We start from the raw sequence: 27,681 nt of genomic DNA, 5'->3' as shown, positions 1-27,681 counted from the left end.
ATCTATTTCTTCCACCTCTCAGCCTTTTGTACTTCTCCTTGCCTCAAAAAGGCTGGGGGCGCCAACCTTCTAAACCTCTTTATAAGGCTACTGTCATTTTGCTCTGAGGTAGGGGTAGACTGAGCTGGCATTGACTCTTTCATCATCTGGGTCATGGCCCCCAGAGTCCTATAAAACTCACCGAGCACCTCGGTGTTCTCATTGCTGGAACTTGTGTTTGTGAGTACGAGCTCTTGGCATCTTCAACTTAGTCACAAGAGCACTGAGTCACTTAGCTACCCCAAAACTACTCTAAAGACTCTCCTGAACTTCCTAGGCCAAGAATCCTGTCCTGGCTGCTCTGATACCATATCTGTCATGACCCCACCCCCGATCCTCTTATCATACGCGACAGAGGGTGACCGAGCTCAGGTTCATGATCCCAATGTAGCATACGTTACTCAGGTTAGAGCGGACTCAACGCTTATATCTCGGTAATCAAAGAAAATCATGAAAATTAACAACAGTAATAATTCTAAACACAGAGGAAAAGAACATTTGGAGGCTCCATTCATCCATAAAAAAAAAGCATTTCATAAAACTTCTTCCCAAAATTTTTGCATGTTTCGGGAAACAGGGCCCAATGTTTCATTTTCCAAATATACAAAATTCAGGGCTAGCATGCCCAGTTACATACAAGATCTAATTATCTTCTCAAGGAATCTGGCTTCGATTTCTGTTGAAGTCCACGTACCCTCAATCCTTGACCTGTTCTCAACAATCTACAAGGAGGGAAGGTAAATTGGGATGAGCTATACAGCCCAGTCAGTGATTTTAGATGCTATGCATCATTAATGAGTCTACTCATGCATCATAAACAAATTTACTCAACTATACGAAGTCGCAGTACAATAATCAGGTAAATCAGAAATCAGGCCAGTGCATCAATTATAGGCATTATATCCCATGACAGATATCATTCATTTATTTCAATCATTGGCATTCATCTTCACTAATCAATCATTACCCACTCACTCCTTAGATTACCTACCCCCGAAGTAGAGGCTATATCCATTAGGCTAGGCCAATCCCATTGCTTAGGACCTCTACCATCCCTCAGGAGGGAGAGCAATGACAAGTGAGTGAATCTACTCTTCATACTCACACACGCGGTCCCTTGCGTACATTGGGGGTTCGATAGGTACTTACCTTGCAAGGCATCAGTCACTAGTCTCATCTCAGTAATTTTGGGGGGTGCGACCCTCCCATTTCACTTTCCCCTAACTGCATCCTATTATACAGCATGTTAGGGGATATAGCCGGTATCACTTTCCTTAGTATAGCTGCCCCCACCACCGATGGGTGCTCCATCGCGTAGCGGGCAGCATCAGTAAAACAATATCAGTAAAACAGTATCCACTACCGATGGGTGCCCCATCGCGTAGTGGCCAGTAGCACAGTATCATAACAGAATAGTATCCACTACCGATGGGTGTCCCATTGCATAGTGGTCATTATCACGACATCTTATCATGTTCAAGAATTCAGTTCATTCATGCTAAATCGGTGCTTGATGACAGATAATTGTGACAGATAATTCGAATTTTCATCATGCAAGGCTTGGGTCTTACTCAGAACTATCCAGTAGTCACATAATATTATAACATGTAGCATAAAGAATCCATTATATGAGCTATCACATGGCATTTACGCTTAGACATTATTAGTAACATCACGGCAGTTATCATGCAATATTTGTCATGAAATCATCACATTAGCATTGCACTTATCAATCATCACATATCGCATAGTTTCATGGCACCGTCCTCATAATACGATAGTATTCACATGAAAATTGCCACCTAGCACTCACACTTATCACTTATCAAAGATGACACAATGGATAATGATATGTCCCCGCATTTTGGGGCTTAACTCTCAATCTTTGGGAAATTTCAAAATCCTTGAAACATGCAACTTTAAGTTCATTCATGGATCTTTCAAATGATGGCAGTTTGAAGACGTTTGGACATTGTTTGATAAGTCAAGAGTTCGGCGCAAAATAGGTGTCAGTCACTGGAATTTACAGTGACTGTAAACGGCTATATACCCTGACACTTTGGAGTAAATCTCTCGATCCATATGAAATTTCAACGTGGTATAAAATCAAACTTGAAATAGACACACGTATCTTTTATTTAAGACTGATTTGGGCCTATTCGGGCACCGTTTGGTCACCGAAAAGTCCGATGCAACAGTTGCTGGAAAACCCTTTGTCATAAGTTTTAATGTGCTTTCAAACATAACAAACCATTTCATAAGCGAAGGCAAATTTTAAGGCAAAACCTTGTTTATGTTAAGGAGATTTTGCAAGGAAATTACTCCAAAAGTTCATCAAGTTCATTCATAACACTCAATCACTCATTCAACTTCATTTTAATGCATCTACATTCATGCACTTCATTCTATTATTTGACCCACTGAATTTTCTCAAGTTAATCCTTATCAAACAAAATGCATGGCACCAAACCCACTTACAGGTTCTTCACGGTGTCTCCAAACTCCACTCGAGGGTCTCCTTCAAATCTCCACACAGGTTTCTCAAGGCAGCAGTCAACTCCTACTAAGTCTCTTAGAGAGGGAGAGAGAGAGAGCAAATGAGGAAGACGATGTTGGCAGGGGGAGGAGAGAGGCTTATGTACCCATGGTGGTTAAAAAATATTGTGGCTGATGTCACCGTGTGGGGCGCTGACAGGTACGACACGACGCTGATACGTACGGAGATCGTACGCTTTACCAAGACACTCACGACGCTACCCTCAGCTCACGCATGACGTTGCTCATTTGCTGTCTTCACAGGCGGTGATAGCCACCTACACGCACGACGATGCTCCAGACGACGCTACACTCGTGGTGATGCCTTTCGCATGCGGCGTTGCTCTTCTTTCTCTCTCTTCACAGCCGGCGTTAGGTCTCTTCCACAGACGGTGATGCTCATCCTTATCTTCATACGCAGCGCTGACTTTTCACGCGCAGCGCTAGTTCTCTCTCTCTTCAGCTTCTTCATCACAGACGACGCTAAGCTCTTATACACGAGCAGCGATGCCCCAAATGGCGCTAAGCCTCTACTTCACAGACGACGCTGGGCCTCTGCTTCACAACCTTTGTTGTCGTGCGCGTCCCTTAACTGGGAGAAAATTAGGGCAGGTATATCTTGAGGATAATTACTCTTTTCAACTGACACTTATCTTGAACTTTGAATAGTTTCACCTCGGGTTTAGCCATAATGTCGCAGGAGAAAAATCAAGAATTTGTTACTTTCGCCACTATCACCTGACGGTCCACTTCTGTAGTATAGTTGTGTCATATCTTCGTATTCTTCCAACTGCTTACAAATGGTAAATCCATAGATCATAAAATTTGAAGGGATGCCAGGTTCAAATGAGAGAGATCTTGTCCATTAAAGGTTTAACCTGTTTCTATTCGCAATAGCAATAACAGTGGACTGCAGATGTAACCACTTTCATTATACGAATCAATCAATGTCGCACCTTTTATATAAAGCACTGAGTCAGGAATCCAACAGTCCTGGACTCATGGGAAAATTCATCGCATTGAAAGAGAAATCTCCATGTTAGTGACTGGGTGTTGAGCGGTACATAAAGCTTTTAAGGCCTTAACTACCGGACGATGCATATGGAAACTGAATTCATTCTCGGGTGGTTTAAACTGCCGGGTCATGTGGATGATGGGTTAAGTCACCTTCGGATGATTTTAACTGCTGAGATATGTGGTTGATGGGTTAAGCCACCCCCGTATGACTTTAACCGCAGGGATATATGGATGATGAGTTAAGCCACCTCCAATTGATATGAAACTTCAGGTCCCTGAGAGTCTCGGCTTACTTTTAGAACATGAAGTTCTGGGGTGTCAATCAAGGCATATCTCTACTGACAGTGGATACGGACATGGGTTAAGCCAAGTCCAAATGTTGTTCAAGTTATAACACTCTTAGACTTTATAACATATGAGGCCTTAACATAAATATCTTTAGGAATTTTACATCAATATGAACATATGACGAGGTTCCCCTTATGCTACGCTTATTTAACCGACGAGTTACTCAAAAACTCCTCTAATATTCGGTGGAGAGGCATGCATATGCCATAGGAGTATATGTATCCCTGAGTTTTGTGTTATAGACCATAAGTTATGATGCACATGTGTAACTAACGATAGATTCAAGAAAATATGTATATCAATACCGCATCAGGTTCCTCCACATATCATGTGGATAGGCACATCAGGCCTTAGGAATATATGTATCATAGAGACTGACAATGAGATGGTTATCAGATCTTCGATCATCGAGCGTAAGTTAAACTTGAACATGCTTAACTGACGAGCTATCATAACTTTACCGGTCGTAAGTCAGGGCATAAAAGGGCCGGCTAACAAGTTCAAGACTCCGAAAGCATAGTGGGGCCTCGTATGATGGATCTTGAGTATATCATACCTTTCATATCATAGGACATATCTGAGCAGGCGTTATCAAGAACCATACTCATATTGTATTGGCTGCATGCTAAGACAATTATCCAGTGTGCATTACCGACTTTGCTGCATATTTTATATCTTAAATCAATCAAGAGTTTGTTAGAATGCACTTATTCTTGTATGAGGACTAAAAAACATCTTCAAAGGCAAAGCCTATTCATTCATTCATCCATCGTTGCTTAAAATAACTTATCCGGTATGCGTTATAAAACTCGTGCTTATCCAGCATCGGTTCAAAATCTCACGCTTGCATCAAGACTCCCATATAGTGTTGGTCAAAATAAATTTAGCCTCATGTGAGGACTAAGAATGCACTCAACCCACAACATGTCTTCATGATTTTAGGCTTATTTGGCAGGTGTTAGCATCTCAATCTTGATCGAGCATTCATTGTAATGTATATAGTCTTGTATAAGACTAAAATTACACCCAACAGACCCTAGGAGCCATTTGTAAGTGGTTCCATGTCTCGGGTGATCTCCAGTTTGTAGCCCTTTTGTCATCCCAATGTCTGGCCGGCGTATTACTAGGTCTCAGAGAAGAGCACTCGTTGGTGGACGAAATACAGGTGATATTATAACTATTGCTAATGATGCCGAGGAACCTAAACCCCTTTCTGCTCGCTCGGACCGGGGCAAGGAAGTAATGAGCATGGACCTCTCCCTTTTCCTTTCCAAATCAAGGGGTTGTCCCTCTTGAGCTTGGATATTCGGTATATGGAGATCGGGGAGGACATGTTGAAGGCCATTTATTGCTTTGTGGGTCACGCCTCTCTTCAAAAGCTAGGCATACTTTCCTTCCACTTGGGAAAAACTATAGAGGAGCATGTTACTTTGGGTGTCCCTGGAGCTGAATCGCTTCATGAGGAAGTGGCCTGGCTTGAGATATTTTAGCGCTAAGGGAGTGATCTTCGGAGGAGAAGACTCCCTCAATTGCTCCCTTGCTTTGGTTTTTCTCTGACTAGTTGTCGATTATCTCTTTTGTGGAGATGAGGCTTAGGTTTCGGCCTAACTTCAAGTTCCGCACTTATGTTGTGTATCCAGAGGTTGATGATGAGATCTCGTCCATTTCGAGGAATAATGGCAGGACCCAGTTGTTGTTGACCGAGCTTGAGAGGAAATGAGGAATCCTTCGTCCCCTTTGCTGGAATCCGATGAATACCTGCCACTAGTGAGGTATGCCAGTATTTTGAGACTGATGGATCTTCATAATGGTCTGAGGAGGCAGCAGCGGGCATATTCCGAAATGAGTGCCTAAGGATCCCATAGAGTCTTTAGTGTATATTGGTTCCGTTTGTAATGTTGGCAACTTGTTTCCTTTTATCTACTTTGTAGTCTTCCATTTGTGTTCATGTATGAATTGTCAAGATCTTTTAGTTAATGAAAGCAGAACTTTATCAATGAAAAATGGGTTAGTACACCTTTTATTTTTATTTTGTGATACATTTCGGTCTTTGTGATCGAAGGTTTATCTTTCTATGAAGGGCGTCATTGTGAATGGTGATGGAGCCATTGTCAATAATGCTGAGCCCTTTCTGGTTTTGAAACTATTCCTCACCTTTGTCGTGTTTTTTCCCCTTGCATGTATGAGTTTCACGATTTTCTGGCACCATGACGTCACTTTATTCATGTGTACTCCCTTCTTCTTGGTGCTTATGCGTTTGCACGGATCGTATAAAATTCCTACCGATCGCACCTTGTGTTGATTTTGATGATTCTAGTGCATAAGCAAATCATATGTGTTACCCATCGACTGCACAAATGCCTTCAGGTTGCTTTTGCGCTTTGTATGGGTTAGCCTCTTAGTGTGTGCGTGGATCAGATGCTCATGTTACCAGTTGCGTACGCATTGTTATGGGCAAGCGGTGGGTCACAACTTTTGAGGTCGATTCTCCAGTTTTGCCGAACAATCTCTTAAATGCACACACATGTACAGAGAACGGGTTGCCCCTTTTCTCCTCAGGAACACGTTCGAGAAAGTTAACTCTTTTTGCATTGGTTGGACTCGTCATAGGCGAGGAAACACCGTTGTCGTCAAATAATGGTTAATAGTTTAAAGTCGTACAACCATGGACTGTAGATCCTATTTGAAAAGATTTTTAAAATGATTTGGAGTGAGTGAAAGCCGATTTTTAGAAATCATTTTAAAACAGGAGTGGGCCTTACAATTTAGACACATGTGGCCCCTTGGTGGGAATAAAGGTTTTGCATATTTTTAGGGGTTTAATTTAATCCACAAACTAGTTTAATACCTTAGTTTTCTAAAAGTGATCAATTTTTTAAAAGAGATTTTAGTATTTAGAAGGCTTGTTTAGAGTTGAACTAGCTCCGTCTAAGACTAGAAGGATTTGGAAATCTCAAATATTTTTCTCCTTGAGTACCTGCCCCTTGTCTTGTGTATCAATGGATCTTATTTGCTTTTCTCTTCAACTTACCATCTCCGAGGCCAAAAGAGTGTCTTTCTTAATTCTTCGAACTTCTCGGAAATATTTGAGAATTATAGGAGGTTTGTGACCCTTGAGCTTACGGCGGGCCTTCCTGACGGATCTGAGCCTTGGATGCCCCTTTTGGGGTTTATATCCGAGGGGTAATAGCATCTTTTTTGGATTTTCACTATTCCCTAGATTTTTGTTTTGACTTTTTTGCCCATAGTATTTCTATTATGTCCGTTGTTTCCATTTTTACCCATGGTGATTTTTGGGGTTTTCACCATGACCAATTATTCTCGCATTTTTACAGATGGGCCCTTTTCTATTTTTTCATTATGTCTGGCATTTTTTTCTTTTTTATATATCTCTTTTTTTTTTTTTTTCTCTTTTTGTTTGATTTTTTCCGTTTCCTTTTTTTTTTTTTACCCCCTACAGGTAATAGCTCTTGAGGTACATGACGTTGATAGGGTCGGATATTTCCGAACCATCTTGGTTCTTTAACCTTTAAGAGTTTCTTGAGTGTACTTTGGTTACCACAAATAGTCATTCCCAATTGGGTTTGAATTTTCCTGTGAGGGTTAGCAGATGAATGAAATATCTTTTTCAGTACCATGTCGCCAACATATATGTTCCTGTGCACTTAACTATGGCTACGAGGGACAAAAACGTCTAGTACTAAGGGAATCTTGATCCCATATTGGTGGAATCTGAGTTTAATTTACCTATAAAGGTGTGAACCCCATCACTAATTTGGGGGCTAGTTGTGAACCTTCTACGCAACGTGAAGTTTTATAAAAGAAAGTAGTGTTTCCATTGTTGGGTTTATGTGGTCTTTAAAGGCCTTATGAGAGACATAATAAAACATATTTAATAAATGAAACATAAACTCAGTGGGAGTGTGGTCCTTTTGTGGACCATACTAGGCAAATATTATTTACTGATACTCAGATTAGGCTCGACGAGTTAGGCCAGTTGAGGTTTGGAAAAATCCCAGATACTTGGGCATATGGATCTAACTGAGAATGGTTTAATGGGTTAACCCTTGATGAAGTCGGTGTATTCCTGGATGAGAGCTGAGGGACTGTGTGGCTCTTGCGTGTGATGAATAACTTTTAGAGACAGGGCTAAAACCTCATCTTTATATCATCACACAACATGTACATAGATAGCCATTTTGAGATTCGCCAATGAGGGTGAATCATGTACATGTGCGAGATATTACCCCTATGTACCATAGAGTCATGGTTGCATCATGGTCTGGAGGACCATGATTTTTGTCTCTAGGGGAAAACCTGAAATCTATAAATTGGGATTACGTCCCCTACTCTATTGGCTGAGGTGGTCCAATCATAAACCCCTGCAATGGACTGTGGGTCATGGGAATTGCTGAGTCAGTTTGAGAAAGCTAGGCCGATTGTGATTCGCAGTTGAAGGTGGAGTGCTCCCATGTATTGATAATTTCCTAGATCTAACGGATCCGATTCCTATCAAAATTAATTAATTTTATGTTATGTGATTTTTAGAATGTTTGTTTGAATTTTTGTGAATCTTCTGATATTTTATTTTTGTCATTTGGATTTATAAATTAAGAGAAATTAATATTTTCAATGTTTTAAATAAAATATAAGATTTAAAAAATTTAAATATGAAATAAAATATTTTTTAAAATTATATAGGACCTCCATAAAATATGAAGCCCAAAATTTAAAAAACATGTGGATTAGGTGGGCCACCAAGAGGGTGGCACACACCACCCATTCACGTATTCTTGTTGGGAAGAATGATAATCGTCTTGGTTGGCTTATCGTTTTTAGGTATAGGTTGAATATTTGAGATATTTATTACAACTTATGTAATAAGGTTGAATATTTGAGATATTTAATAAATTTTTGAATCAAAATTGGTTGGTCCAATAATTAAGGATTGTATATAGTAAAATATAAACTTTCTTTATTTGATGGCAATCTTAATTCAATAATTAAGGATTAGATATATTAAAATATAAACTTTCCTTATTTGATGGGAATAGATTTAAGAAATGAAAAATAATGCTCTAGCTCATCTCTTTGAGGATCAATCAAATCTCTCACCATACAAGTCTCCTTAGATCGACGGTTGAGATTTGACCTACGGATTGAAACAAAATCTATGGTATAGAAAATCTATAAAGGAGGTCTCCCCTTCGTATATGTATTCTCTCTTCTCTCTTTAAGAATTCTCTCCATCCCAAATTTAACTATCTAACAAAGGGTGGAACCCGTTGCTAATAGATCTTTCCCTCTCCATATCCATCTCTCTTCTCTCTAAAATCAAGATAAGAGGCTTAATATCTCTCCTTTCATCTCTCTAAAATCAAGATAAGAGGCTTAATATCCCTCTCTCTCTCTTCATATCTATCTCTCATCTCTCTAAAATCAAGATAAGAGGTTTGATCATCATTAAGCTCTCTTTCTATCCATTTCTCATCTTGGCTTATCAAGATTAAGCTCTCTTCATATCCATTTCTCATCTATAAGAGGTTTGATCAAGATTAAGCATCAAGATTAACGCATTGAGTGGGTTTTTTCTATAGTAGGGAAATCAATGTACCGATCATACATCCCGAGCACTATCGAAAGGAGGAGACTCGGCGTGGGGTGTACTAAGCCCGGTTGAGATAATCTCCAGCAATTTTTTTATTTTTTAAATATTTATTTATGTTTTTGATGTTCTCTTCCCAAAGAGCAATAAAGTCTATTTTCTTTATTGAATAAAGAATTGTATTTGAAGAGGTAGCAATTTGATTTTATTTTATTTATTTATTTCAAGAGTGATTTGATTGTAATTGGACATTGTAAATGATCTTGCTGGTGTAGAAATAAAGAATTATTTTTAAAATACATACATCGTGCTTTATCATAAAATCCTTTCACCTCTTGCCTATTTCTACGGTTTCTTCTTGTTTGTGGAGCGTCATGGGTTTTCACTTCTAAAAGATGTCTACTTTTGGTCGTGCTGATACCTTGGCTGAAAAGAACATAAATCTCTGTCCTAGCTCTTTCCTTGAAAGGTTCCTATCCTTCTTAAATTGCCTACTCCATCTCCCTTTTCTTCTATCTCAAATTTCCCAGCCCTTCTCTCTCCATTTCTGTTTTCAATGGCATTTCCCCATAACAGGCTCTGGTTTGATTTCAAATTATCTATTAAGTAACTTTCATAATACTTGTGCAAACAACCAAATCGTCAATCCCAAAAATAATTTGAACCAAAGGATGTCAATGAAGTTCACTCAATGTCGAATAATTGGGAAGTCTCTGCTGGAAATGAGTTTCGAACCGCAAAAGAAACATCACAATGAGACACATTGGCGAGAGATGTGTTTGAAGGTCCACTATGAATAATAATGCCTTCTAACTTCTAAGATACAAAGCAATAGGGACTTTGTACCCTTTATGTGAGAGCTACACCTAAGGAATCCAAGACACTGTTGTTGGTGTCTTGGTATTGAAAATTACGTTGTTTTATCTCAAAATACAATTATTTTGTTCTTGAAAAAGGTTACCTTTTGTTTAATCTTTACAAACCATATACTCTTCTCTATCTTTGTTTCTGTAGAACAAAGGAGAGTGTAGGCCGAATGGGGAGCACACAATGTTTGTCAAGATGTTGCAGTGCTGGATTTGGTGGTGACCTTATATATTTTTTGCTTTATAGGTTAAGGGTAAATTTTCCATGCTTGTATCCTCTCTCAAGTCTACAAAATTATATTGGTAATGCTTATGTCCTCTATTTTCTCTACAAAACTTCCCTTGACCACTTTGGTGTTCTTCATACACCTGGCTCATTTCATTCTTCCTTGATTGGGGGCTTATGTAGCTACAAGCATCCAAGATTTGCATGTTTTATTTGTTTGTTTTTTTCCTATCTTATAGGATTTGTGGTATGTCTCATGTGCACTGTAGATGATTGCTGCTGATTAATCCCCCCAACCCCCTACAAACCCTTCCCCCACCCCCCCCCCAACAAAAAAAAAAAAAAAAAGGCCCACGACCTAAATAAATAAATAAGATTGCAGCTGATTCTAATATGTTATTTTTATGGCTTTTGAGAGCAAAGGTTTACGGATTTTTGTTCATTCTGATCTCTCTTCTCTGATATTTTACTCTCTGCATGAGTTTTCTTTTTAATATGACTTACAAACAGTTTTGGGTTTCATAGAATCCAATATCTGTTCAGCAACTCTAGAATGCAATTCATCTGTCAATGCACAAACATTGGGCCTCGTTTCAACAATTGTAGAATGAGTAACATAAAAAAAAAAAAAAGAATCTCCTTCCTTGTGATACACTATGTGGGGGATTTTAGTTTTATGGCATGAGAATTTCCTTTGCGTAGCTTCATTCCCTTATCTTGGGAGACCTATAACAGACTTGTATGTGAATGGTTTCTTGGTGCACTAGATTGCTCCCTGAACCATTCATTATTTTTATTAATTATTCAGCACTAGTTCTGAAAATGGGTGCATACTACATTTTTGTATGAGTATCCTATCCGATTACCCAACATCAATTGTCCAGTCTTATTGTTTGCAGTATAGTTTAGTAACTGTTCTTCCTAGGAAAACATGGTTGGGGTTTGTATAAGTGGCAATGACTATTACCCACCGTCTTTGGATAAAAATGAACTTTAGATTTTGGATATGAGTGCCCAGGTCCATACTCAGACAAAATATGAAATATTTTTCCTTATGAAAACTGTACTGGAGTTTGTATTCCAGCTTATTATATCAGTTAATCATCATTTCATGCAGTCTCTCATCAACCCTTTGGCTCTGTTGGCTCTTACCTGAAATTGTACATCGACTTTACCGACCTCTTTGTTTGTGGCCTTCATATTGTTTTTCCATGTTGCTATTATCACTTGGCAGTTGATTAAACTCTGTGTTCAATTTGTTGGTCACTAGCGTTGCCTAACATCACAAAGTTCCTTTCTTCTATAGTTCCTATGAAATTGGTGATGAATTTTTGCTGTGCTGTGATCACTCCCTTTCGTCTTGTATTGGCCTTTTATTCATTTCAATTTTGGTATTCTTGTTGAAGGGCCATTTGGTTAGAGATGAGCAGGCTTAAGAATCTAATTTAAGAGGAAGGCATAGTAATACACACTTGAGGAGCATTTCGTCATCAGAATCTACCTGTAATGCTAGTTCCTTTCCTTCTACGCAAGGTGTTCAAAGGTATCAAAGGCCATTACATGAACAGAAGAGCAATTTGGTGGCAACCCGTGCCATGAAAAATCCGAGAAATTTGGGATCTTATGAAAATAATTTATCATCTTCTTTCATGGCACAGGTAAATGTTACAGATCAGCCAGTGGTTGATGAAAGGACCAACATACCAAAGTTTTTACAGTTGGTTGAGAGGCTAAAGGGCAGCATTTGAATTGGAGAAAACATTTTAGGGGCAACAGTTAAGAGGGAGGAGAAACTGAAATTACAAAAAATGGGACGGAAACCTAATGGCAGTGGAAGTTCTTTCAAAGAACAGAGAGCATAAAATGTGACATGGGTGGTTAGTTCTTTATGTTGTGTATGACTTATTTGCAATGTGCTAAGGTTATAAATTTCCTTTTTGAGGTTGACTCTGATGAGCATCAATCATCCCCATGTTTGGTGACCGTGTCGTTATACTGAAGATTCTCTGGTTAACTACTTGGCTAAACCAATTAGGTTTTGTAATATGAAGGAGATGGAAATATGGGCATCAGGTTTGTTCTTTTGCCATGATCAACTACATTTGAATTGGGATTGGTGAACAATTGGAGCCAGTATGCCTGCCTGCCTCCCTTATTAGTTACATACATTAGATGCCATGGGGATCCAACCTTTGGATGCCCGTGGGGTCCAACGAAAATGGTGACCCTATATAAAGATAGCGCGAAAACGTATTATTTTGAATTTCAAAATTTATTTTCCTTTTCATATTCATGGTCATATTGTGGCCAGGATTAAGAGCCTTGAAATTTGGATCCAAATCTATTTCTAATATGGATTTTGCAGTGTTCTATTCCTAAATTTGGTCCAAATTTGTGAATAGGCTGACTCATCAAAACTATAAACCTTTTATCGGCGTTAGTTGTACGCAATGAAACTTTTTTTTTTGTAGGAAAAATTATATTTCAAAATCATTAAAGGGTCTTGAGAGATACTATGTACTAATGCGTCATTTATTTTTTGAGTTTCATTTGATAAAAGTTGCCTGAAAAAATTTGTTTAAAAATTACCCTCTTTAAGGATTGAAACCTTGAGCAATCAAAGGCATTCTAGTATTTCGTACTATTTAAATAGCTGGAGCCAAGCTACGATAATACCTCTAGTGTTTAGAAGGGTTACTTCCTCAGGGTTAGCAATATGGAATTGACTTTTGTGATTAGAAACCCTAACTCCAATCCCTAGCCATAAACAATTAGGGATATATATTATTGTAATTTGGCTCCGGGCATTTAAACATGATTAATTTTAAGTGTTGGACAAGTATAGAAACAAAGAAGAATTGTTTTTTATTTTTTTTAGGGTGGACATCCTTGTAGCCTTGAGAAAGGATAAACAAGGGTATATTCTCTCGCTTTTTTTTTGGTAATAATTTCAAGTCCATCGTTTGTTTTAATTGGATTTTTCCTCAACTTCTCAACTACTTTCATCGAGAGAGGGAGAGAAAGAGAGAGAGAGTAGCCACATGCGCATTTTGATTGAGGGAAACTTGACTAATGTTATCAATTGGTGCAAACATCTTCCCTCAGTCCCTTAGCGAATGACCCCTATAATGGATATTATTTCTCTTGCCATTGAGGGCAAGGAGGTCCAATTCTACCGCACACTATGAGATAGTAATGGCAATGCTGACTTTTTGGGCAAACTAGCACCCGTCCCTCCTCCTATGCTCTCTTTCTAGCCTTTTCTCTCTATTTTTCTTCTCTTGTTCTTTCTTTTCTTTTGTTTTGTTTTTTCTTTATAATTTCTTTTATGTCAATGATATTATTCTTAATGTTCAAAAAAACAAAAAATAAAAATAAAGAGAGAGAGGCTAGGGGGGCGGGGAGAGCCGAGATAGGTTTCTCAAATATTTGACTAATTACTTGTTTTAAAGTAATGGCTTTGAGAGAGAGGTTTTGCTATAGAAATTTGTAAAATTCATTAGTTACTAGGTGTTTAACAAACCGGCAACTCGGATTGGAAATAGCTAATCTAGATCAGGAATCCGTGAAGACCCTGTCGCTTTTTATTGGAATGGGAAATTGATCCAATTCTTGGAATCACCTAGATCCATTAGGGAACCAAGCAATTTTTGTTAGGAAACCAAGATATCCGGATTGGTTGGATCACCTTATTCCCATATATTACAATTATTATTATTAATTTTTTTAAAATTTTTTTCAATTTTTTTGCCTGATGCTCGCACCAGAACATTGGTCAGAATTGTTGATCCAGATCTATGATTTTCCATTCTAGAGCAAATTTATGTATGGCCAATTCTCCCGGATTTGGGTTTTAAAATACTGATTGCTATCATATGGCTTTGATTTAAGCATTGGAATCTCTTGGCACAAATAAATAATCTTTGCCTTCTACATTTTATTTCGTTAGTGAATTTCCCTATTAACCAGAAAACCTAAAAGTCATGGGCTCTTTGAGGTGTACAACAAACATGGACGGGTATCCCATAGAGGAGCGTTCTTTATTCCTTATTTTGGTATAAGATGAACTGTCTAACCCTTCTTCATAGACCTAACCCTTCTTCATAGACCTTCTCCACCCTCCCTCCCTACCCCCACTCTCTCTCTCACAAACAAATATGTAGCCATTATTATCTTCTCTATGATTCTCTAAGGGTCCGCTTGGATCTTTTGATTAAAATTTTTAGGAGTCACTTTTCTTGAAAATAGCTAGGCAATCATGTTTGGTTCACTTAGAATTGACATTTTTGTTGGAATTAAGTTTTTCATGGCATTCCTCTATACTCATTTTAAGCCTAAATTTTAGAAATCTCAATTCCACAAAAATAGTTGGAATTGACATTACATGGAAACGATTCATTTTTCTAATGAGGAACAAAGGCATATTAAAATTTTAGAGAGAGAAACTATATCAAATTTTAAAAAGAGAAATTATATCAAATTTTAGAGAGAGAAAATACATTAAAATTTTAGAGAGAGAAACTATATCAAATTTTAGAAAGAGGAAGTATATAGAATTTTTTAGAGAGATAAAATACATGAATTTTTTAGAGAGAAAAACTATCTCAAATTTTAAGTTTTAGAGAGAAAAAATATCTTAAAATTCTAAATAGAGAAACTGCATTAAATTTAAGAGATAGTAAACACTTAAATTTTAGAGAGAAATATCTCAAAATTTTTAGAGAAACTATTTCAAATTTTAAGCTTTAGAGAGAGACAACATCTTAAAATTTTAAAGATTAGAAACTATATCAAAATTTTAGAGAGATAAACTGCATGACAATTTTTGGAGAAAGAAACTATCTCAAATTTTAGGTTATGTAGAGAGAAAATATCTTAAAACTTTAGAGAGAGAAACTATATTAAATTTTAGATAGAGAAGTACCTGAAATTTTTAGAGAGAGAGAGAGTATTTAAAAGCTTTTAGATAGAAAAACTATATCAAATTTTAAGTTTTAAAGAGAGAAAGTATATTAAAATCTTAGAGAAAAAAACTGCCTAAAAATTGTAGAGCCAGAAACTAACTCAAAATTAAAGTGTTTAGAGAGAAAAAGCATCTTAAAATTTTAGAGAAAGTAAATATAACAAATTTTAGAGTGAGAAAATACTTAACATTACTTAGTGAGAGAAACTATCTCAAAATTTTTAGAAAGAAACTATCTCAAATTTTAAGTTCTAGAATGAGAAATATCCTTAACTTTTTAGAGATAGAAACCATAATATCTTTTAGAGAGAAAAACTATCTGAAATTATTTAGAGAGAGAAATTTTGTCAAAATTTTTATAATGAGAAAGTGTCTTACATTTTAAGTTTTTGCGCAAGAGAGTATCTCAAAATTTTAGAGGGAGAAACTATATCAAATTTTAGAGAGAAAATATCTAATTTCTTAGAGAGACAGACTATCTCAAAATTTTTAGAGAGAAACTATCTTAAATTTTTAGTTTTAGAGAGAGAAAAGATCTTAAAACTGTAGAAGGAAATTATATCACATTTTAGATAGATAAAATACATGAAATTTTTAGAGAGAGAAACTATATAAAAAATTTTAGATAAAGAAACTATCTCAAATTTTAAATTTTAGAAAGAGAAAGTATATTAAAATTTTCGTTAAAGAAACTACCTAATAATTTTAGAGAGATAAACTAACTCAAAATGAAAGTTTTAGAGAGAGAAAATATCTAAAGTTGTTTTAGAGAAAGTAACTACATCAAATTTTAGAGTGAGAAAGTACCTAAAATTTCTTAGAGAGAGAAACTATTTCAAAAATTTAAAAATAAATATCTCAAATATTAGAGAGAAATTGTCTAAAATTATAAGTTTTAGAGAGAGAAAGTATCTCAAAATTTTAGAGATAGAAAATATCTAAAATTTAAGAGAGAGAAAGTATCTAAAATTTTTAGAGCGAGAATCTCAAAATTCTTAGAGAGAGAAACTATCTCAAAATTTGTTGAGAGAGAATTTTATGTTTTTGAAAGAGAGTGTATTAAACTTTTAGAGAAAAGCCATATAAAATTTTAGAGAGAGAAATTATCCAGAAAAACAGTTTAGTGAGAGAGAGAGATTTGCATTTCCAAGAAAAGGATATTCTAGGCAATCCAAATAGGGAATTTGTATTTTCTTGATTTCTACCAAATGTAATCCAAAACAGCATATACCATAATACATGAAATGTTAATTCTAGGAAATCTCAATTTCAGGATTGACCTTTCCTAGGATTGAAAACTTCAGGGATCCAAACATGCCCTTAATTTATTTGATTACAATTATGGATAAGAGAAATGATCCTATAAGACCCTCCCCCACCCATGTGTGTAGGACCCCAAAGGATCACTATTAAATTTGGCATGGATCTAAAGAAAAGTCAAGTCCTACACCCATGTGATAACTTTTCTAGAGATATGTGCCAACTTTAATGGTGATCATTTGGGGTCCTATATACATGGGTGAGGTGGGTCCTTACTCTTATGATAAATATATAGCACTATTAAAATTTTCATGAAATATTATTACATAAATTTATATGCAAATATTTTATTGACCCAATATATTTCTTCAGAAATGGTTTAATTTTTTATAGTTAATTATTTCAATTATAATCATTCTTAGTAGTCGTGACTATTGTAGTATTCGAAACCATGACACATGATAATACTTTTAACAATACTGATAATACATTTATAATATTGCAATGATTCTTACAACAACTACAAAAATAGTTAGAATCCTAATTAGATATTATGAATAAGTTATACCCATCTAAATATAGTTACCCAATATATAGTAAATAATAAAATTATGATGATTAAATTCAATAATAATAATACTTTGGACTTAATTTGCTATATTAATTTTTTATATGTTATTTTAAAAAATTATCACAAAATCAATTACTCATTTTCCAAAAAATATCCAATACTCAATCACATAGCATAAAAAAGGCATGTTTTTCTTTTTTTGACAAAATATTCGTTTATTCTACTAAAAAGGGATTACATCATGAGAAATAGTAAAAGAAGAGAGGTTAACACCACCCTTGGCCAATGTATTAGCAATGCCATTACTTCTCGATATACATAGGTGAAGGAAACCGATAAATTGGTTACCGCATCCAAGATCTGTAACCAAATGGAACGTGCTCTGCTTCTTCTTACACCATCTGATGGCATTTAAAGAATCCCCTTCAATGACGCAAATAGTGCCCACATTTCTACGATTGAAATTTCCGCACTCCGTAACAAAGTAGTAAGTTTCGAGCAATTAGTTGTGGCTACACCGATTGGTCCAGCATATGAAAAAATTACATTTCCATAGCAATGTCGAACAATACAACCAATACCTGCTGGTCTCGAGTTCCCCAATGAACTTCCATCAAAGTTAAGCTTAAAGTTGCCTATGACCGGAGCATGCCACAATCCTTTAGGCTTACTAGAGACCAACCCCATAGAAAAAGGTTTTGGCAAATTTATCATAACATCCTCCTTAGAAATACCCTACCCATCCTTTACCACCAAAAGAGAAGACCAAATAGATAGCTTAATAAAATAGATAAGCTTATGAACCGGTAACACCATATCCTCAAAGGTCCTTCTGTTTCTCTCCTTCCATACTTCCCAAAGTATCATACCTCTTGCTATCTTCCAAATCATACTTTCAATCTTCGGAAGAGAAATAATACCAAATTGCGATATAATACCAATAACATTATGGGGCAGCGTTAACAAAAATCCCACTTCACCAATTAACTAATGCCAAATCCTCAAAGTATAGGGACCATGAATCAAAAGATGGTCCACTGACTCACCATTCGATTTGCAAAGCAAGCAAATATTAGGTGAGACCTTAATCTTATTCTGCAAAGCCTAGCCATATGAAGACTTGGACTTTATGTGGTATTGACCACTTCCAAATTTGCACAACCTTTAGAGAAGATCATCTCCAGCGATCATGGAAAAAAAGGTTATAGCAGGATTTAACAGAGAATATACCATGCCTTTCAATTTCCCAGACCAATATGTCTTCTGCCCCTTGGGAGATATAGACTTTATCCAACAGTTCTATCAACGCACACTACTGGGTCAATAAAGCATTGTTTAGCCGTTTATACATAAGGGGTATATCCCACGAAAAGACCTACCCTCTTCTCTCAATGGCATCACTAATTATAAGATTATGATTGGATACTATCCTAAAAAGATCAGGGAAAATAGACTTCAGATGATACTCTCCAAGCCATCTATGACGCTAGAACAAAATTTGACCACCCCCACCCACATTCCATCTCAAATAGCTCGCAATCATATTCCTACAATTCGAAATCACCCGCCACATATAAGACACATCCTTACCATTACCACCCCCAAGCCACATATTAAATCTATCTATCCCATACTTTGTTTAGAGAACTCGATACCAAAGATGATCCTTCAAATTGAAACTACGCTACTACTATTTACATAACAAAGCCTGGTTAAATCTCCTTATACTTCGAATTCTCAAACCACCTTTACGCTTGGGAGTACAAACTCTATCCCATGTTAATAAATGAAATCTTCTCCTCTCTCCACTCGAACCCCAAAGGAAATCTCTTATTATCTTCTCCATTCTTTTTACCACCGATGCCGTAATATGGATGATCGATATCTGATACACAGGTAGATTTTCGAAACAAGATCTTAAAAATGTCACCCTTCCTCCTAAAGACAAATATTTATACTTCCATAAATCAAGCTTGATTTGTATTCTCTCAATCATCCCATCCCAAACTGCAATAGAGAATTTTGAATCTGAAATTGGAAGACCCAAATAGGTAATAGGAAAAGAATCCACTTTACAGCCCAACACATCAGCCAAGTCACACACCAACGCCTCTCTACAGTTAATTCCCACTATTGAGGACTTATGAAAATTAACTTTACGCTCAAAGGCCACTTCACAGATTTCAAAAAATCTCGCCACATTTCTTACTTGTATAGTCTCAACATCAATAAAAATTAAAGTATCATTAGCATACTACAAATGAAAGACGGATATACCAGAGTTTGTAATTTTAAAACCCTCAAAAGCTCGCAATTTCTCCACTCTACTAAGTATCAGACTAAAACATACGGCATAAATTGTGAATAGGAAAGGAGAAAGGGGGTCACCTTGACGTAAACCTCTCAAAGCAGTAAAAAACCATTCTGACTGCCTTTGAAAATTACTAAGAAGTGTGCATTAGAAAAGCATCCAAAAATCCAACTCCTCCATTGAGCTCCAAAACCCATATTTTCTATAATTTCTGAAAGGACACCCCACTCTACCCTATTGTACGCCTTTTCCATGTCAAGTTTAAACAAAATGCCTGCCTATTTACTTAGGGCTCGTCAATGAATCTATTCCTGAGCCACGAGCACACTATCAGTAATTTGGTAGTCCTGTATAAAAGGAAAATTGTGTAGATAGAATTGTTTGAAGATATTTTTCACCACCTTGGTCCCTAATGCAGAATAAAGTGGAAGCAGGTCAATAAAGCTTCAACATACAGTGAAATTATCGTCAGTTTCAGAATTACCCCAAAACAGGTCAGAATCTTCCTAAGAACTTCAAAAGACCACCTGCCAAGTTTCGTCGCAATCCGACATATCTAAGGCAGTGCAGACAAAGAAACAATTTCAAAAAAAGCAACCTCTAGCACCCTGAAATGGACCCCAAAACTGGAACTCTATTTTTGGTGTGAAAAACTGCTGTGGGACCACCACCATTGGATCCAACACAGTCGAAAACCTATAAGGATTAAGTTTCAGCTTAATCGGACATTCCAGGATAAAGTTATTGGCGAAATATTTAAAAGGGGCAGGCCGCACGCTATTCGCGTGCGGCCTTCCTGCACCAATCTCCATTAATGGAGGCTGGTATGCACAGTCGCGAGCAGCAACTTCAAAGATCCGTATCTCACTCGTTCTGAGTCGGATCGCTCTCAAATTTGGTGAGCATGTTCGTCTCATCAAGATGAGCATCGTGATATGTGGCACGACATGTGACGATGCCCGAGCAGGGAGAAAAACTAGAGAGAAGTTGATAATTCGTGAAGATAGTTGCAGAAAATTCATCAGCAGCACGCCTCACTCGAGCGGCCATATCATGGTGCTCGCATTCTCGATCAATGCGAAACCAATTACATTATGTGCTTAAGGTCCGAGGCTATCTCTAGTCCGAACCCCGCGTACGATGAATGGTTGGATTTTATACATGGACGTATCGAAGTTGATGTAAATTCCGGTAAAAACCTCCAGACGACAAAATCCTTGTTCGGACCCGAAATCGAGCTGCGTTTGTTGCAACGCGATCTTGACAGCATGCTCAGTGTGATTCAACGAAGAAACCAAGGAAAAACATCAAAAAACAAGCACACTATCAATCTGAAGTTTTTAAGATTCATCAAAATTTCGAGTCGTATGATCATGGCTTAAAAACGCGAACTATGGCTCGAAGTTAGTATCAAATCGATCGCCATGTCGAGCCCTATAAGAAAACAATCATCTTTCGATCAAACGGGCATCAGAGCAACCACGAATCATCCATGGAAGATCACGCAAGTTCATGGGCAGCAACAGAGATCGTTCTAGAATTTTACGCATTGTTGAGGAGGGTAAAAACAATCCTTTTGCACCCAATTTTAGAATTTATTTTAATTTAATTAAATTGTAATTATCATCAATTTAAGTAGTTTTTGGGCATCCACCCATGTTTGGGTCCAATTCTATATAAACATGTTAGACAAAATCGCCAAGGGGCGTTAGATTCATTCTACACGTTGATCAATAAAATTTCAATTTTTGCATTGAGTTCGTGGGTGCGTCTTGGAGAGAGAAAGAGGAGAGAGAAAAAAAAGGGTTGGTATCATTTGATGAGGTAAATTTCTCTCTCATCCTCGTTTCTCTTTCATCCTCGTTTCTCTCTCATCTCTCTCATTCTCTCTCCTCATCTTTACTCTCTCATCACTCTCTCTCTTCCTCTCTCGTATCTATCTCTCCCTTTCTCTCTCCTTCTCTCTTCTCTCTCTTTTTCTCTCCTCATCTTTATCTCTTTCCTTATCTCTCCTCTCGTCTATATCTTTCTCTCCTAATTCATCTTTGACTTCATTATCGGCTTTCCTTCCTCTTCTTTATCTTTCCTTTCTCTTTCTCCTTCCTCCCTGTTCATGCATGATAGAATCTATCACAAGGTATGACCTCTTCTTTCTCTTCTCCTTCATCTAACATGGATGGCGGAAGCACATCGCCGCCTATGCCCCTTCTTTCTCTTCTCTTTCATCTGACATAGATGGTGGAAGCACATCACAGCCCATGTCTTTTCTCTCTCCTCTCCTTCATCTAACAAGGATGGCGGAAGCACATCACCGCCCATGTCTTTTCTATCTCTTCTTCTTTTGACACGGACGGTGGAAGAACATCGCCGCCCATGTCTTTTCTTCTTCTTCTCCTGACACGGACGGTGGAAGCACATCGCTGGTCATGTATTCTCTTTCTTCTTCTTCTTCTGACACAGACGACAGAAGCACATCACCACCTATGTCTTCTCTTTCTTCTTCTTCTTTTGACAGGACGGTGGAAGCACATCGCCGCTCATGTCTTCTCTTTCTTCTTCTTTTGTTGACACGGACGGCGGAAGCACATCGCAGTCCATGTCTTGTCTTTCTTCTTCTTCATCTGATATGGACGATGAAAGCATATCGTCGCCCATGTCTTCTCTCTCTTCTTACTCCCCTGTCATGGACGGTGGAAGCACATCGCCGCCCATGTCTTTTTTCTCTTCTTCTTCTCACATGGACGGTGGAAACACATCGTCGCCCATGCTTTCTCTCTCTTTTTACTCTTCTGTCATGGATAGCGGAAGCACATCACTGCCCATGTTCCCTTGTTCACTTCTCTCTCTCTCTTCTTCATTCTTTTCCTTCTCTCTTTCCTCCCCCTCTTTTGCTTTACTTCCTCATTGCTCATCTCGTCCTCTTCTCACATGCATGACATCAGTATTGTGTATGTCTGTCTTTCTTTCTCTCTTCTTTCTTCTCTCTCTTGTTTGACCAAGGGAGGCTAAGACAAACATTGCCATGATAGTCTTGTCGTTTAGCAGTATTGTCGCTGAACCAGTCTTAGTTATCGTGCTTGCCTCATTGCCATGATAGGCTAGCCATTGTGCCAAGCCGACCGATGATCGTTCTGGTGTCTAATAGTATTTATGTTGTGCCGGTCTAGTCACCGTACCCGTCTTGGTACTACATCGCGTCAATCACTTGCTGATCTAGTTGCTATGTTAGTCTCACCACTTGGTAAAAAATTACTATGATCTACCCCCTTGTTCCTCTTTCACCTATCCTCTTATCCTCTCTTCCTTTGGATGTGCACACTGTGTACATTCGCTCAAAAACAAGGTGGGGTCTCTTTCGGCCAACTTGTCTTGTAAAATTAAACCATGTATGTGATTGCAGAAAACAAAAGAATACAAGCCAAGGGAGACGATTTTGAACCAGTTCTATGACTAAGAGGGCGTCCACGCTAGCCAGCTCGAGTAAGTCCCGAACCCACCTTAAATTCTTCTCTCATCTGTTGGTCTGCCCTCGCTCCTCAGCGAGGTTCCCGAGAGAGCAATTTCAAAGTCCTAAGTTCCCCTGAAACCCGAGACGCATACCGCCCGATCATCCAGAGTCGGAGGGCGAGATCGAGGCACCTAACTAGCTTGACGACTCCACTGGGGACTTACTACCCCTTCGTCGGGTCGTTCATGTTTGATTGGCTTTTCCTTTGCTTTTCTGTTTTCACACATGACATGGAAGTTGGGTTTCTTATGCCATTTATCAGGATCGGGGATTTTCTCATCCCCGCATTTGTGAGCATTCCTCGGGAACAAGTTCCTCCAACTTCGTTCCCAACCTTCCTTTTGAGCAAAGACCCCGTGTCTAGCTCCTAGGTCTTAACCTGGATCGATGAGAGGAGGGACTTAAAGTTCCCTAACTCCCCATCTCCTAGCTTTGGTGAAACTCCCGCCAAGGCCCCCTACGTTGATAGCACGTCTATTGCCACACACAACATGCACCTTGCTAACGGTAAGGCACTTGTCGGTCGTAATACCGTGGTACGTCGGAAGGCTGCTCAATCCCTTTCTGCAAAAGGCAAGCAAGTTGTTGTTGCATTTGTGGGTCGCCGCAAGGCTTCCCCGTATATTTCTACACCACCATGAGTCTCTACCCTTGGAGGCTCGACACATCGAGGCGAAGACCTTAAGGCCTTTACCTCTTGCACACACCATAAGGCTTGTGGGTCATCCACTTGAGCCACATCTCGGGGCAAGCCTTATGTTACCTCGAGTCAACGTTTAGGATTAGGCCTCCTAAGGCCAGGTCTTGCACACTTTATGCATGTGCATCCCACCACTCGGGGTAACGCCATCGCTGGGTCAACTCGAGTACACGAAAGATGACCCCCTCATCCTCCTGCTCAGCACATACTAGCGCACCTTGTAAGGAGTAGGCTTCCACATGTTTTCTTACAGACACCTGCTCACAGTTCTCGGCCTCCTAAGGCCAAGCCACTTGCTCGAGCTCGGGCTGACCTCCAGGTCACCCGTGATCCTTCTTCAAGGGGCGCACACGTGTCACCATCACAAATAGCTCCTCCCTCTCGACTCAGGCTTTCTCATGAGTCAACCTTGCTTTTGCCTGCTCCTCCGTCAAGCAAGCACCTACGACCGTGGTACTCGAAGACTTTCTCCAAGAGTACCATCTTAAACTAGGCCAGTCATCTCAGTCATGTCGCTGGAGTTCATAAAGGAGCTCGAGGCAAAGGCCTGATGGAAGATCTTGTTCTTCAGCCTCCCCGGCCTAGGATGACCTCAGTTCTTGACCCACACCCATTGCTTCACCTGATGCAAATAGCTCTTTCTTGCGTAAGAAGGGTCGACCAGCCACTGTCTCAATCGCAATTCTGGCATGAGGTCCATCAAAACCTCAAAGCCAAACGCGATAGGGGTCTGCAAATCCTGACTCAGGAAGCAACCAAGACGGTCGGGGCAACCAGCTCTGGTGACCCTCTTCACTTCAACCCCTTCTACCCTCTTCAGATGAAAAAGCCTGAAAAAGAAGTCCACAAACCTTGCATGGTGGTCAGTGTCGTAGAAGATGACTCAGCCACTCAGCAGCTACGGTCCCAAGACCATAGAGAACTGGTCCTCACGTGATCGGCATACAAAACTCGGGTCTAGTCGGTGCATGCTGACCGAACTGCCGCATGCAACCCGTCAAGCTCGAAAGCCCTCAACTGCAACTAAGGTTGACCTCCCTAGAGAAATGGTCAGTGTAATGGTTATAAACGAGCCTGACGACTCTCAAGAAGAGCGCATGAGTAAGTTCGTAGATATGACGCTCATAATGATGGAGAAGATAGATCTCATGGATGCCGCACGACAATCGGCTAACCATGAGGTCAATTCCCATCACTCAGAGGATATACCTTCAAGGCAGCCCCTTTCCTCTACCTCACGGGACAATTCTATCCCTCACACCGTCTCACAGGCAGATATTGAAGCTATGGTGACCCATAGCTTAAAAAATCTATAGATCCCGGGTATATGGGAGAAACACTTTATCAGAAGCCGTATCCCTCTTACATTGATCAAATCCCCTTTCCCTCAGACTACAAGAAAGGGAATTTTCCCTTATTCACTGGAGCCACATCCCCCAATCAGCATATCGCCCACTTCCAAGCAGCATGTCGAGAGACAGCGGTTGTTGGGAGACTCCTTCTCTGTTAGTTTATTGAAACCCTTGATGGCCCGACTTTCCAATGGTATGCTCGACTTCTCCCGAACTTGGTGCATACTTGGGAGGAAATGGAGAAGTTGTTCCACCAGCGTTTCTATGAGGTCAAGAAAGAGGTTAAAACCATTGAGCTTCTCACCTTGACCCAAGATCTTGATGAGTTTGTGGATTAATTTCTATCAAGGTGGAGAAATTTGGCCTCTCGCCATCCCAATCCCATGCTAGAGAAGGAAGCGGTTCAAACATGTATGCGGAACATGAGACCTGAGATTGCTCTACACATTGAGGCCTCCAATCCTACCTCCATGTCAGAACTGATCTCTAAATCAGTCCACATAGAAAGCCTGTCACGCCACCACGACGGATCACGACAGCAGTCTGCAAGCTCAGGAAACAATAGGGGCAATGGTAGCTCTCGGACTAATGCCCAGGGCAACCAACCAAAAGGAGTGATCAGTATGGCCGTTACTGTAAGCGATCAAAAGAAAGCTCCCTCCTAAACTTTGGACCTCTCCAAAGGGGTAAACACAGCGATAGAGCCTCAGGCAGGCAAGCAACAACAGTCATACAACCGAGTACCCCCACCTGTGAACCTCAATCGAGATGATTATTGGACCAGGCATAGGAACAAGGTTTACCCCTTTGAGAAGGAATGGGTCCCTGCACTATTTCGATTATTACTAGAACAGAACATGATCGAGCTTCTAGAGACCAAGTTCCTTGATCAAGTTGGAATGGATACCTGGGCAAATTACTGTGCTTACTATCAAAGGGTCAGCCACCCCACAGATTACTGCTACACGCTAAAAGACATTATTGAGGCCTTGATTCAGAAGGGTCAGATAAAGCTTGAAGAGCTAACGAAGGCATTTGGGGCAGCATAAACTTTCCAAGTTGTAATAGTACAAGAGGAATACGAAGCGCCTGGTCTCCTTCATGCCTTTTTCATTATGATGATTCAAGAAGGCCTTATCACACAAAAAAAGGCAAGGCAGCCCCGACACCTTGCTTAGGGGACTGAGGATCACTGGTGCTTGTACCATCAGATATGGGACCACGACCTGTGTGAATGCTCAAGTTTCCATGACATAATGACGAAGAAAATACAGGAATGCCAAGAGTCTTATAATGTTCCAAAAAGTGAGCCCCAAATCACTGCTACACAGCTACGCGAGGTCCTCATGACACAAGACCCGAGTAAAGATGACTCAGATCCTGCTGAACCCTTGACTTTCTAGCCATAGATAGTCCATCATGGGCAGAGCAGACTCAAGTTCTCAAGGCGAGAAGTAGTTCATCAAGCTAGGGTTGATTATCTCAGTCTTTGCTCAAAGTCGGGCTCAAGGGACCACTGGGGTTTCTTTGGCTTTGACTTCTTGTGCTTCTTTAAAGAAGATGGCGCTGCTTTGGCTCGGGCAGCTAGGGCGTCAGCAACTGTTAAGAATCCTGCTGCCTTGGCAAGGGTCTTTTTCAACCGTCTCCATTACGTCCTGCTTATATTGGTTCTTTCAAATTCTCTGTCAAGAGCCGCGAAGTCTGGACATTTCAAAGTTGTACCTACAAGAGACATAGAAGAGGAAGGATGAGAAGCAGAAGAAGAAGAAGGAGAAGGGTCAGTCAATGAGGGAATTTTAAGGTCGCTCCCCTCATCAAACCGATCTGGGCAGATTTTTACGTCATCATGAGAATTGGACATGTGCAAGGAGTCTTTTAGGTATTTCCCCTGCTTAAACAGTTGGGGAGTGCTTTTAACGTCATCACCCTCATTGGACGTGCTCTGAGTGGAAGTTGGCTTGAGGACATCCTCTTGATGGGATGGGGAAGGAAGGAGGATCGTGTCAGGGATGAAGTCCAGTAAAGTTGGACTTCTATTCTCATGAGGTTTGCCACAAGGTGCAAATGTCAAAAGCATCACCCAGCACGGGGAAAGTAAGCCTTAGATCGAGGAAGATGCTGCAACCTCCACAGCAGAAGCCAGACACCTTGAAGTTTCCAAGTCCATCACTTCTTCCTCATCTCAAATGCTTTAAACAATACACCCATCTTATAGGTCCCTAGGCCCCTTCCTAGCCCGGGTACCCTAGACAATTCACCCATCCTCCAATTCCCTGCAAGGCGGCTGGTCCCATATACCCAGCCACCTTCTAAGCCTCAAACCTCCATCACCCAGACCAAACCTGCTATGTAATCAAATCATCTAGCAGGCCAAAGTAAA

The 27,681-nt window shown here is 39.3% G+C and overlaps 1 protein-coding gene across 21 annotated transcripts in view; it reads left to right on the top strand.

Moving 5' to 3' along the window:
• Positions 1-12,760, top strand: part of LOC18446246 (ABC transporter B family member 25) — a 30,259-nt gene extending 17,499 nt beyond the window's left edge. For 7 of the 21 annotated variants that reach the window (XR_016041849.1, XR_016041846.1, XR_016041852.1 and 4 more), the window contains one exon: positions 12,043-12,760. Coding sequence is in view for 2 of the 21 variants with exons in the window: in XM_088848589.1 (XP_088704715.1) it covers positions 12,043-12,056 (14 nt within the window). In the remaining 19 variants the exon portion in view is untranslated. Of the gene's footprint in view, positions 1-2,519; positions 2,735-2,838; positions 3,187-10,558; positions 10,665-12,042 lie in introns of those variants that run through there. The other 14 variants (XR_016041861.1, XR_016041855.1, XR_016041853.1 and 11 more) reach the window with 4 other exon arrangements.
• The last annotated feature ends 14,921 nt before the right edge of the window (positions 12,761-27,681 follow it).

This window comes from Amborella trichopoda, chromosome 10 (genome assembly GCF_054954075.1).
Source record: "Amborella trichopoda isolate Santa Cruz 75 chromosome 10, AtrichopodaSantaCruz75HAP2 v2.0, whole genome shotgun sequence".
NCBI lineage: Eukaryota > Viridiplantae > Streptophyta > Magnoliopsida > Amborellales > Amborellaceae > Amborella > Amborella trichopoda.
Note: the sequence above shows the minus strand (reverse complement) of the source record. Positions and strands in the feature narration are given on the sequence as shown.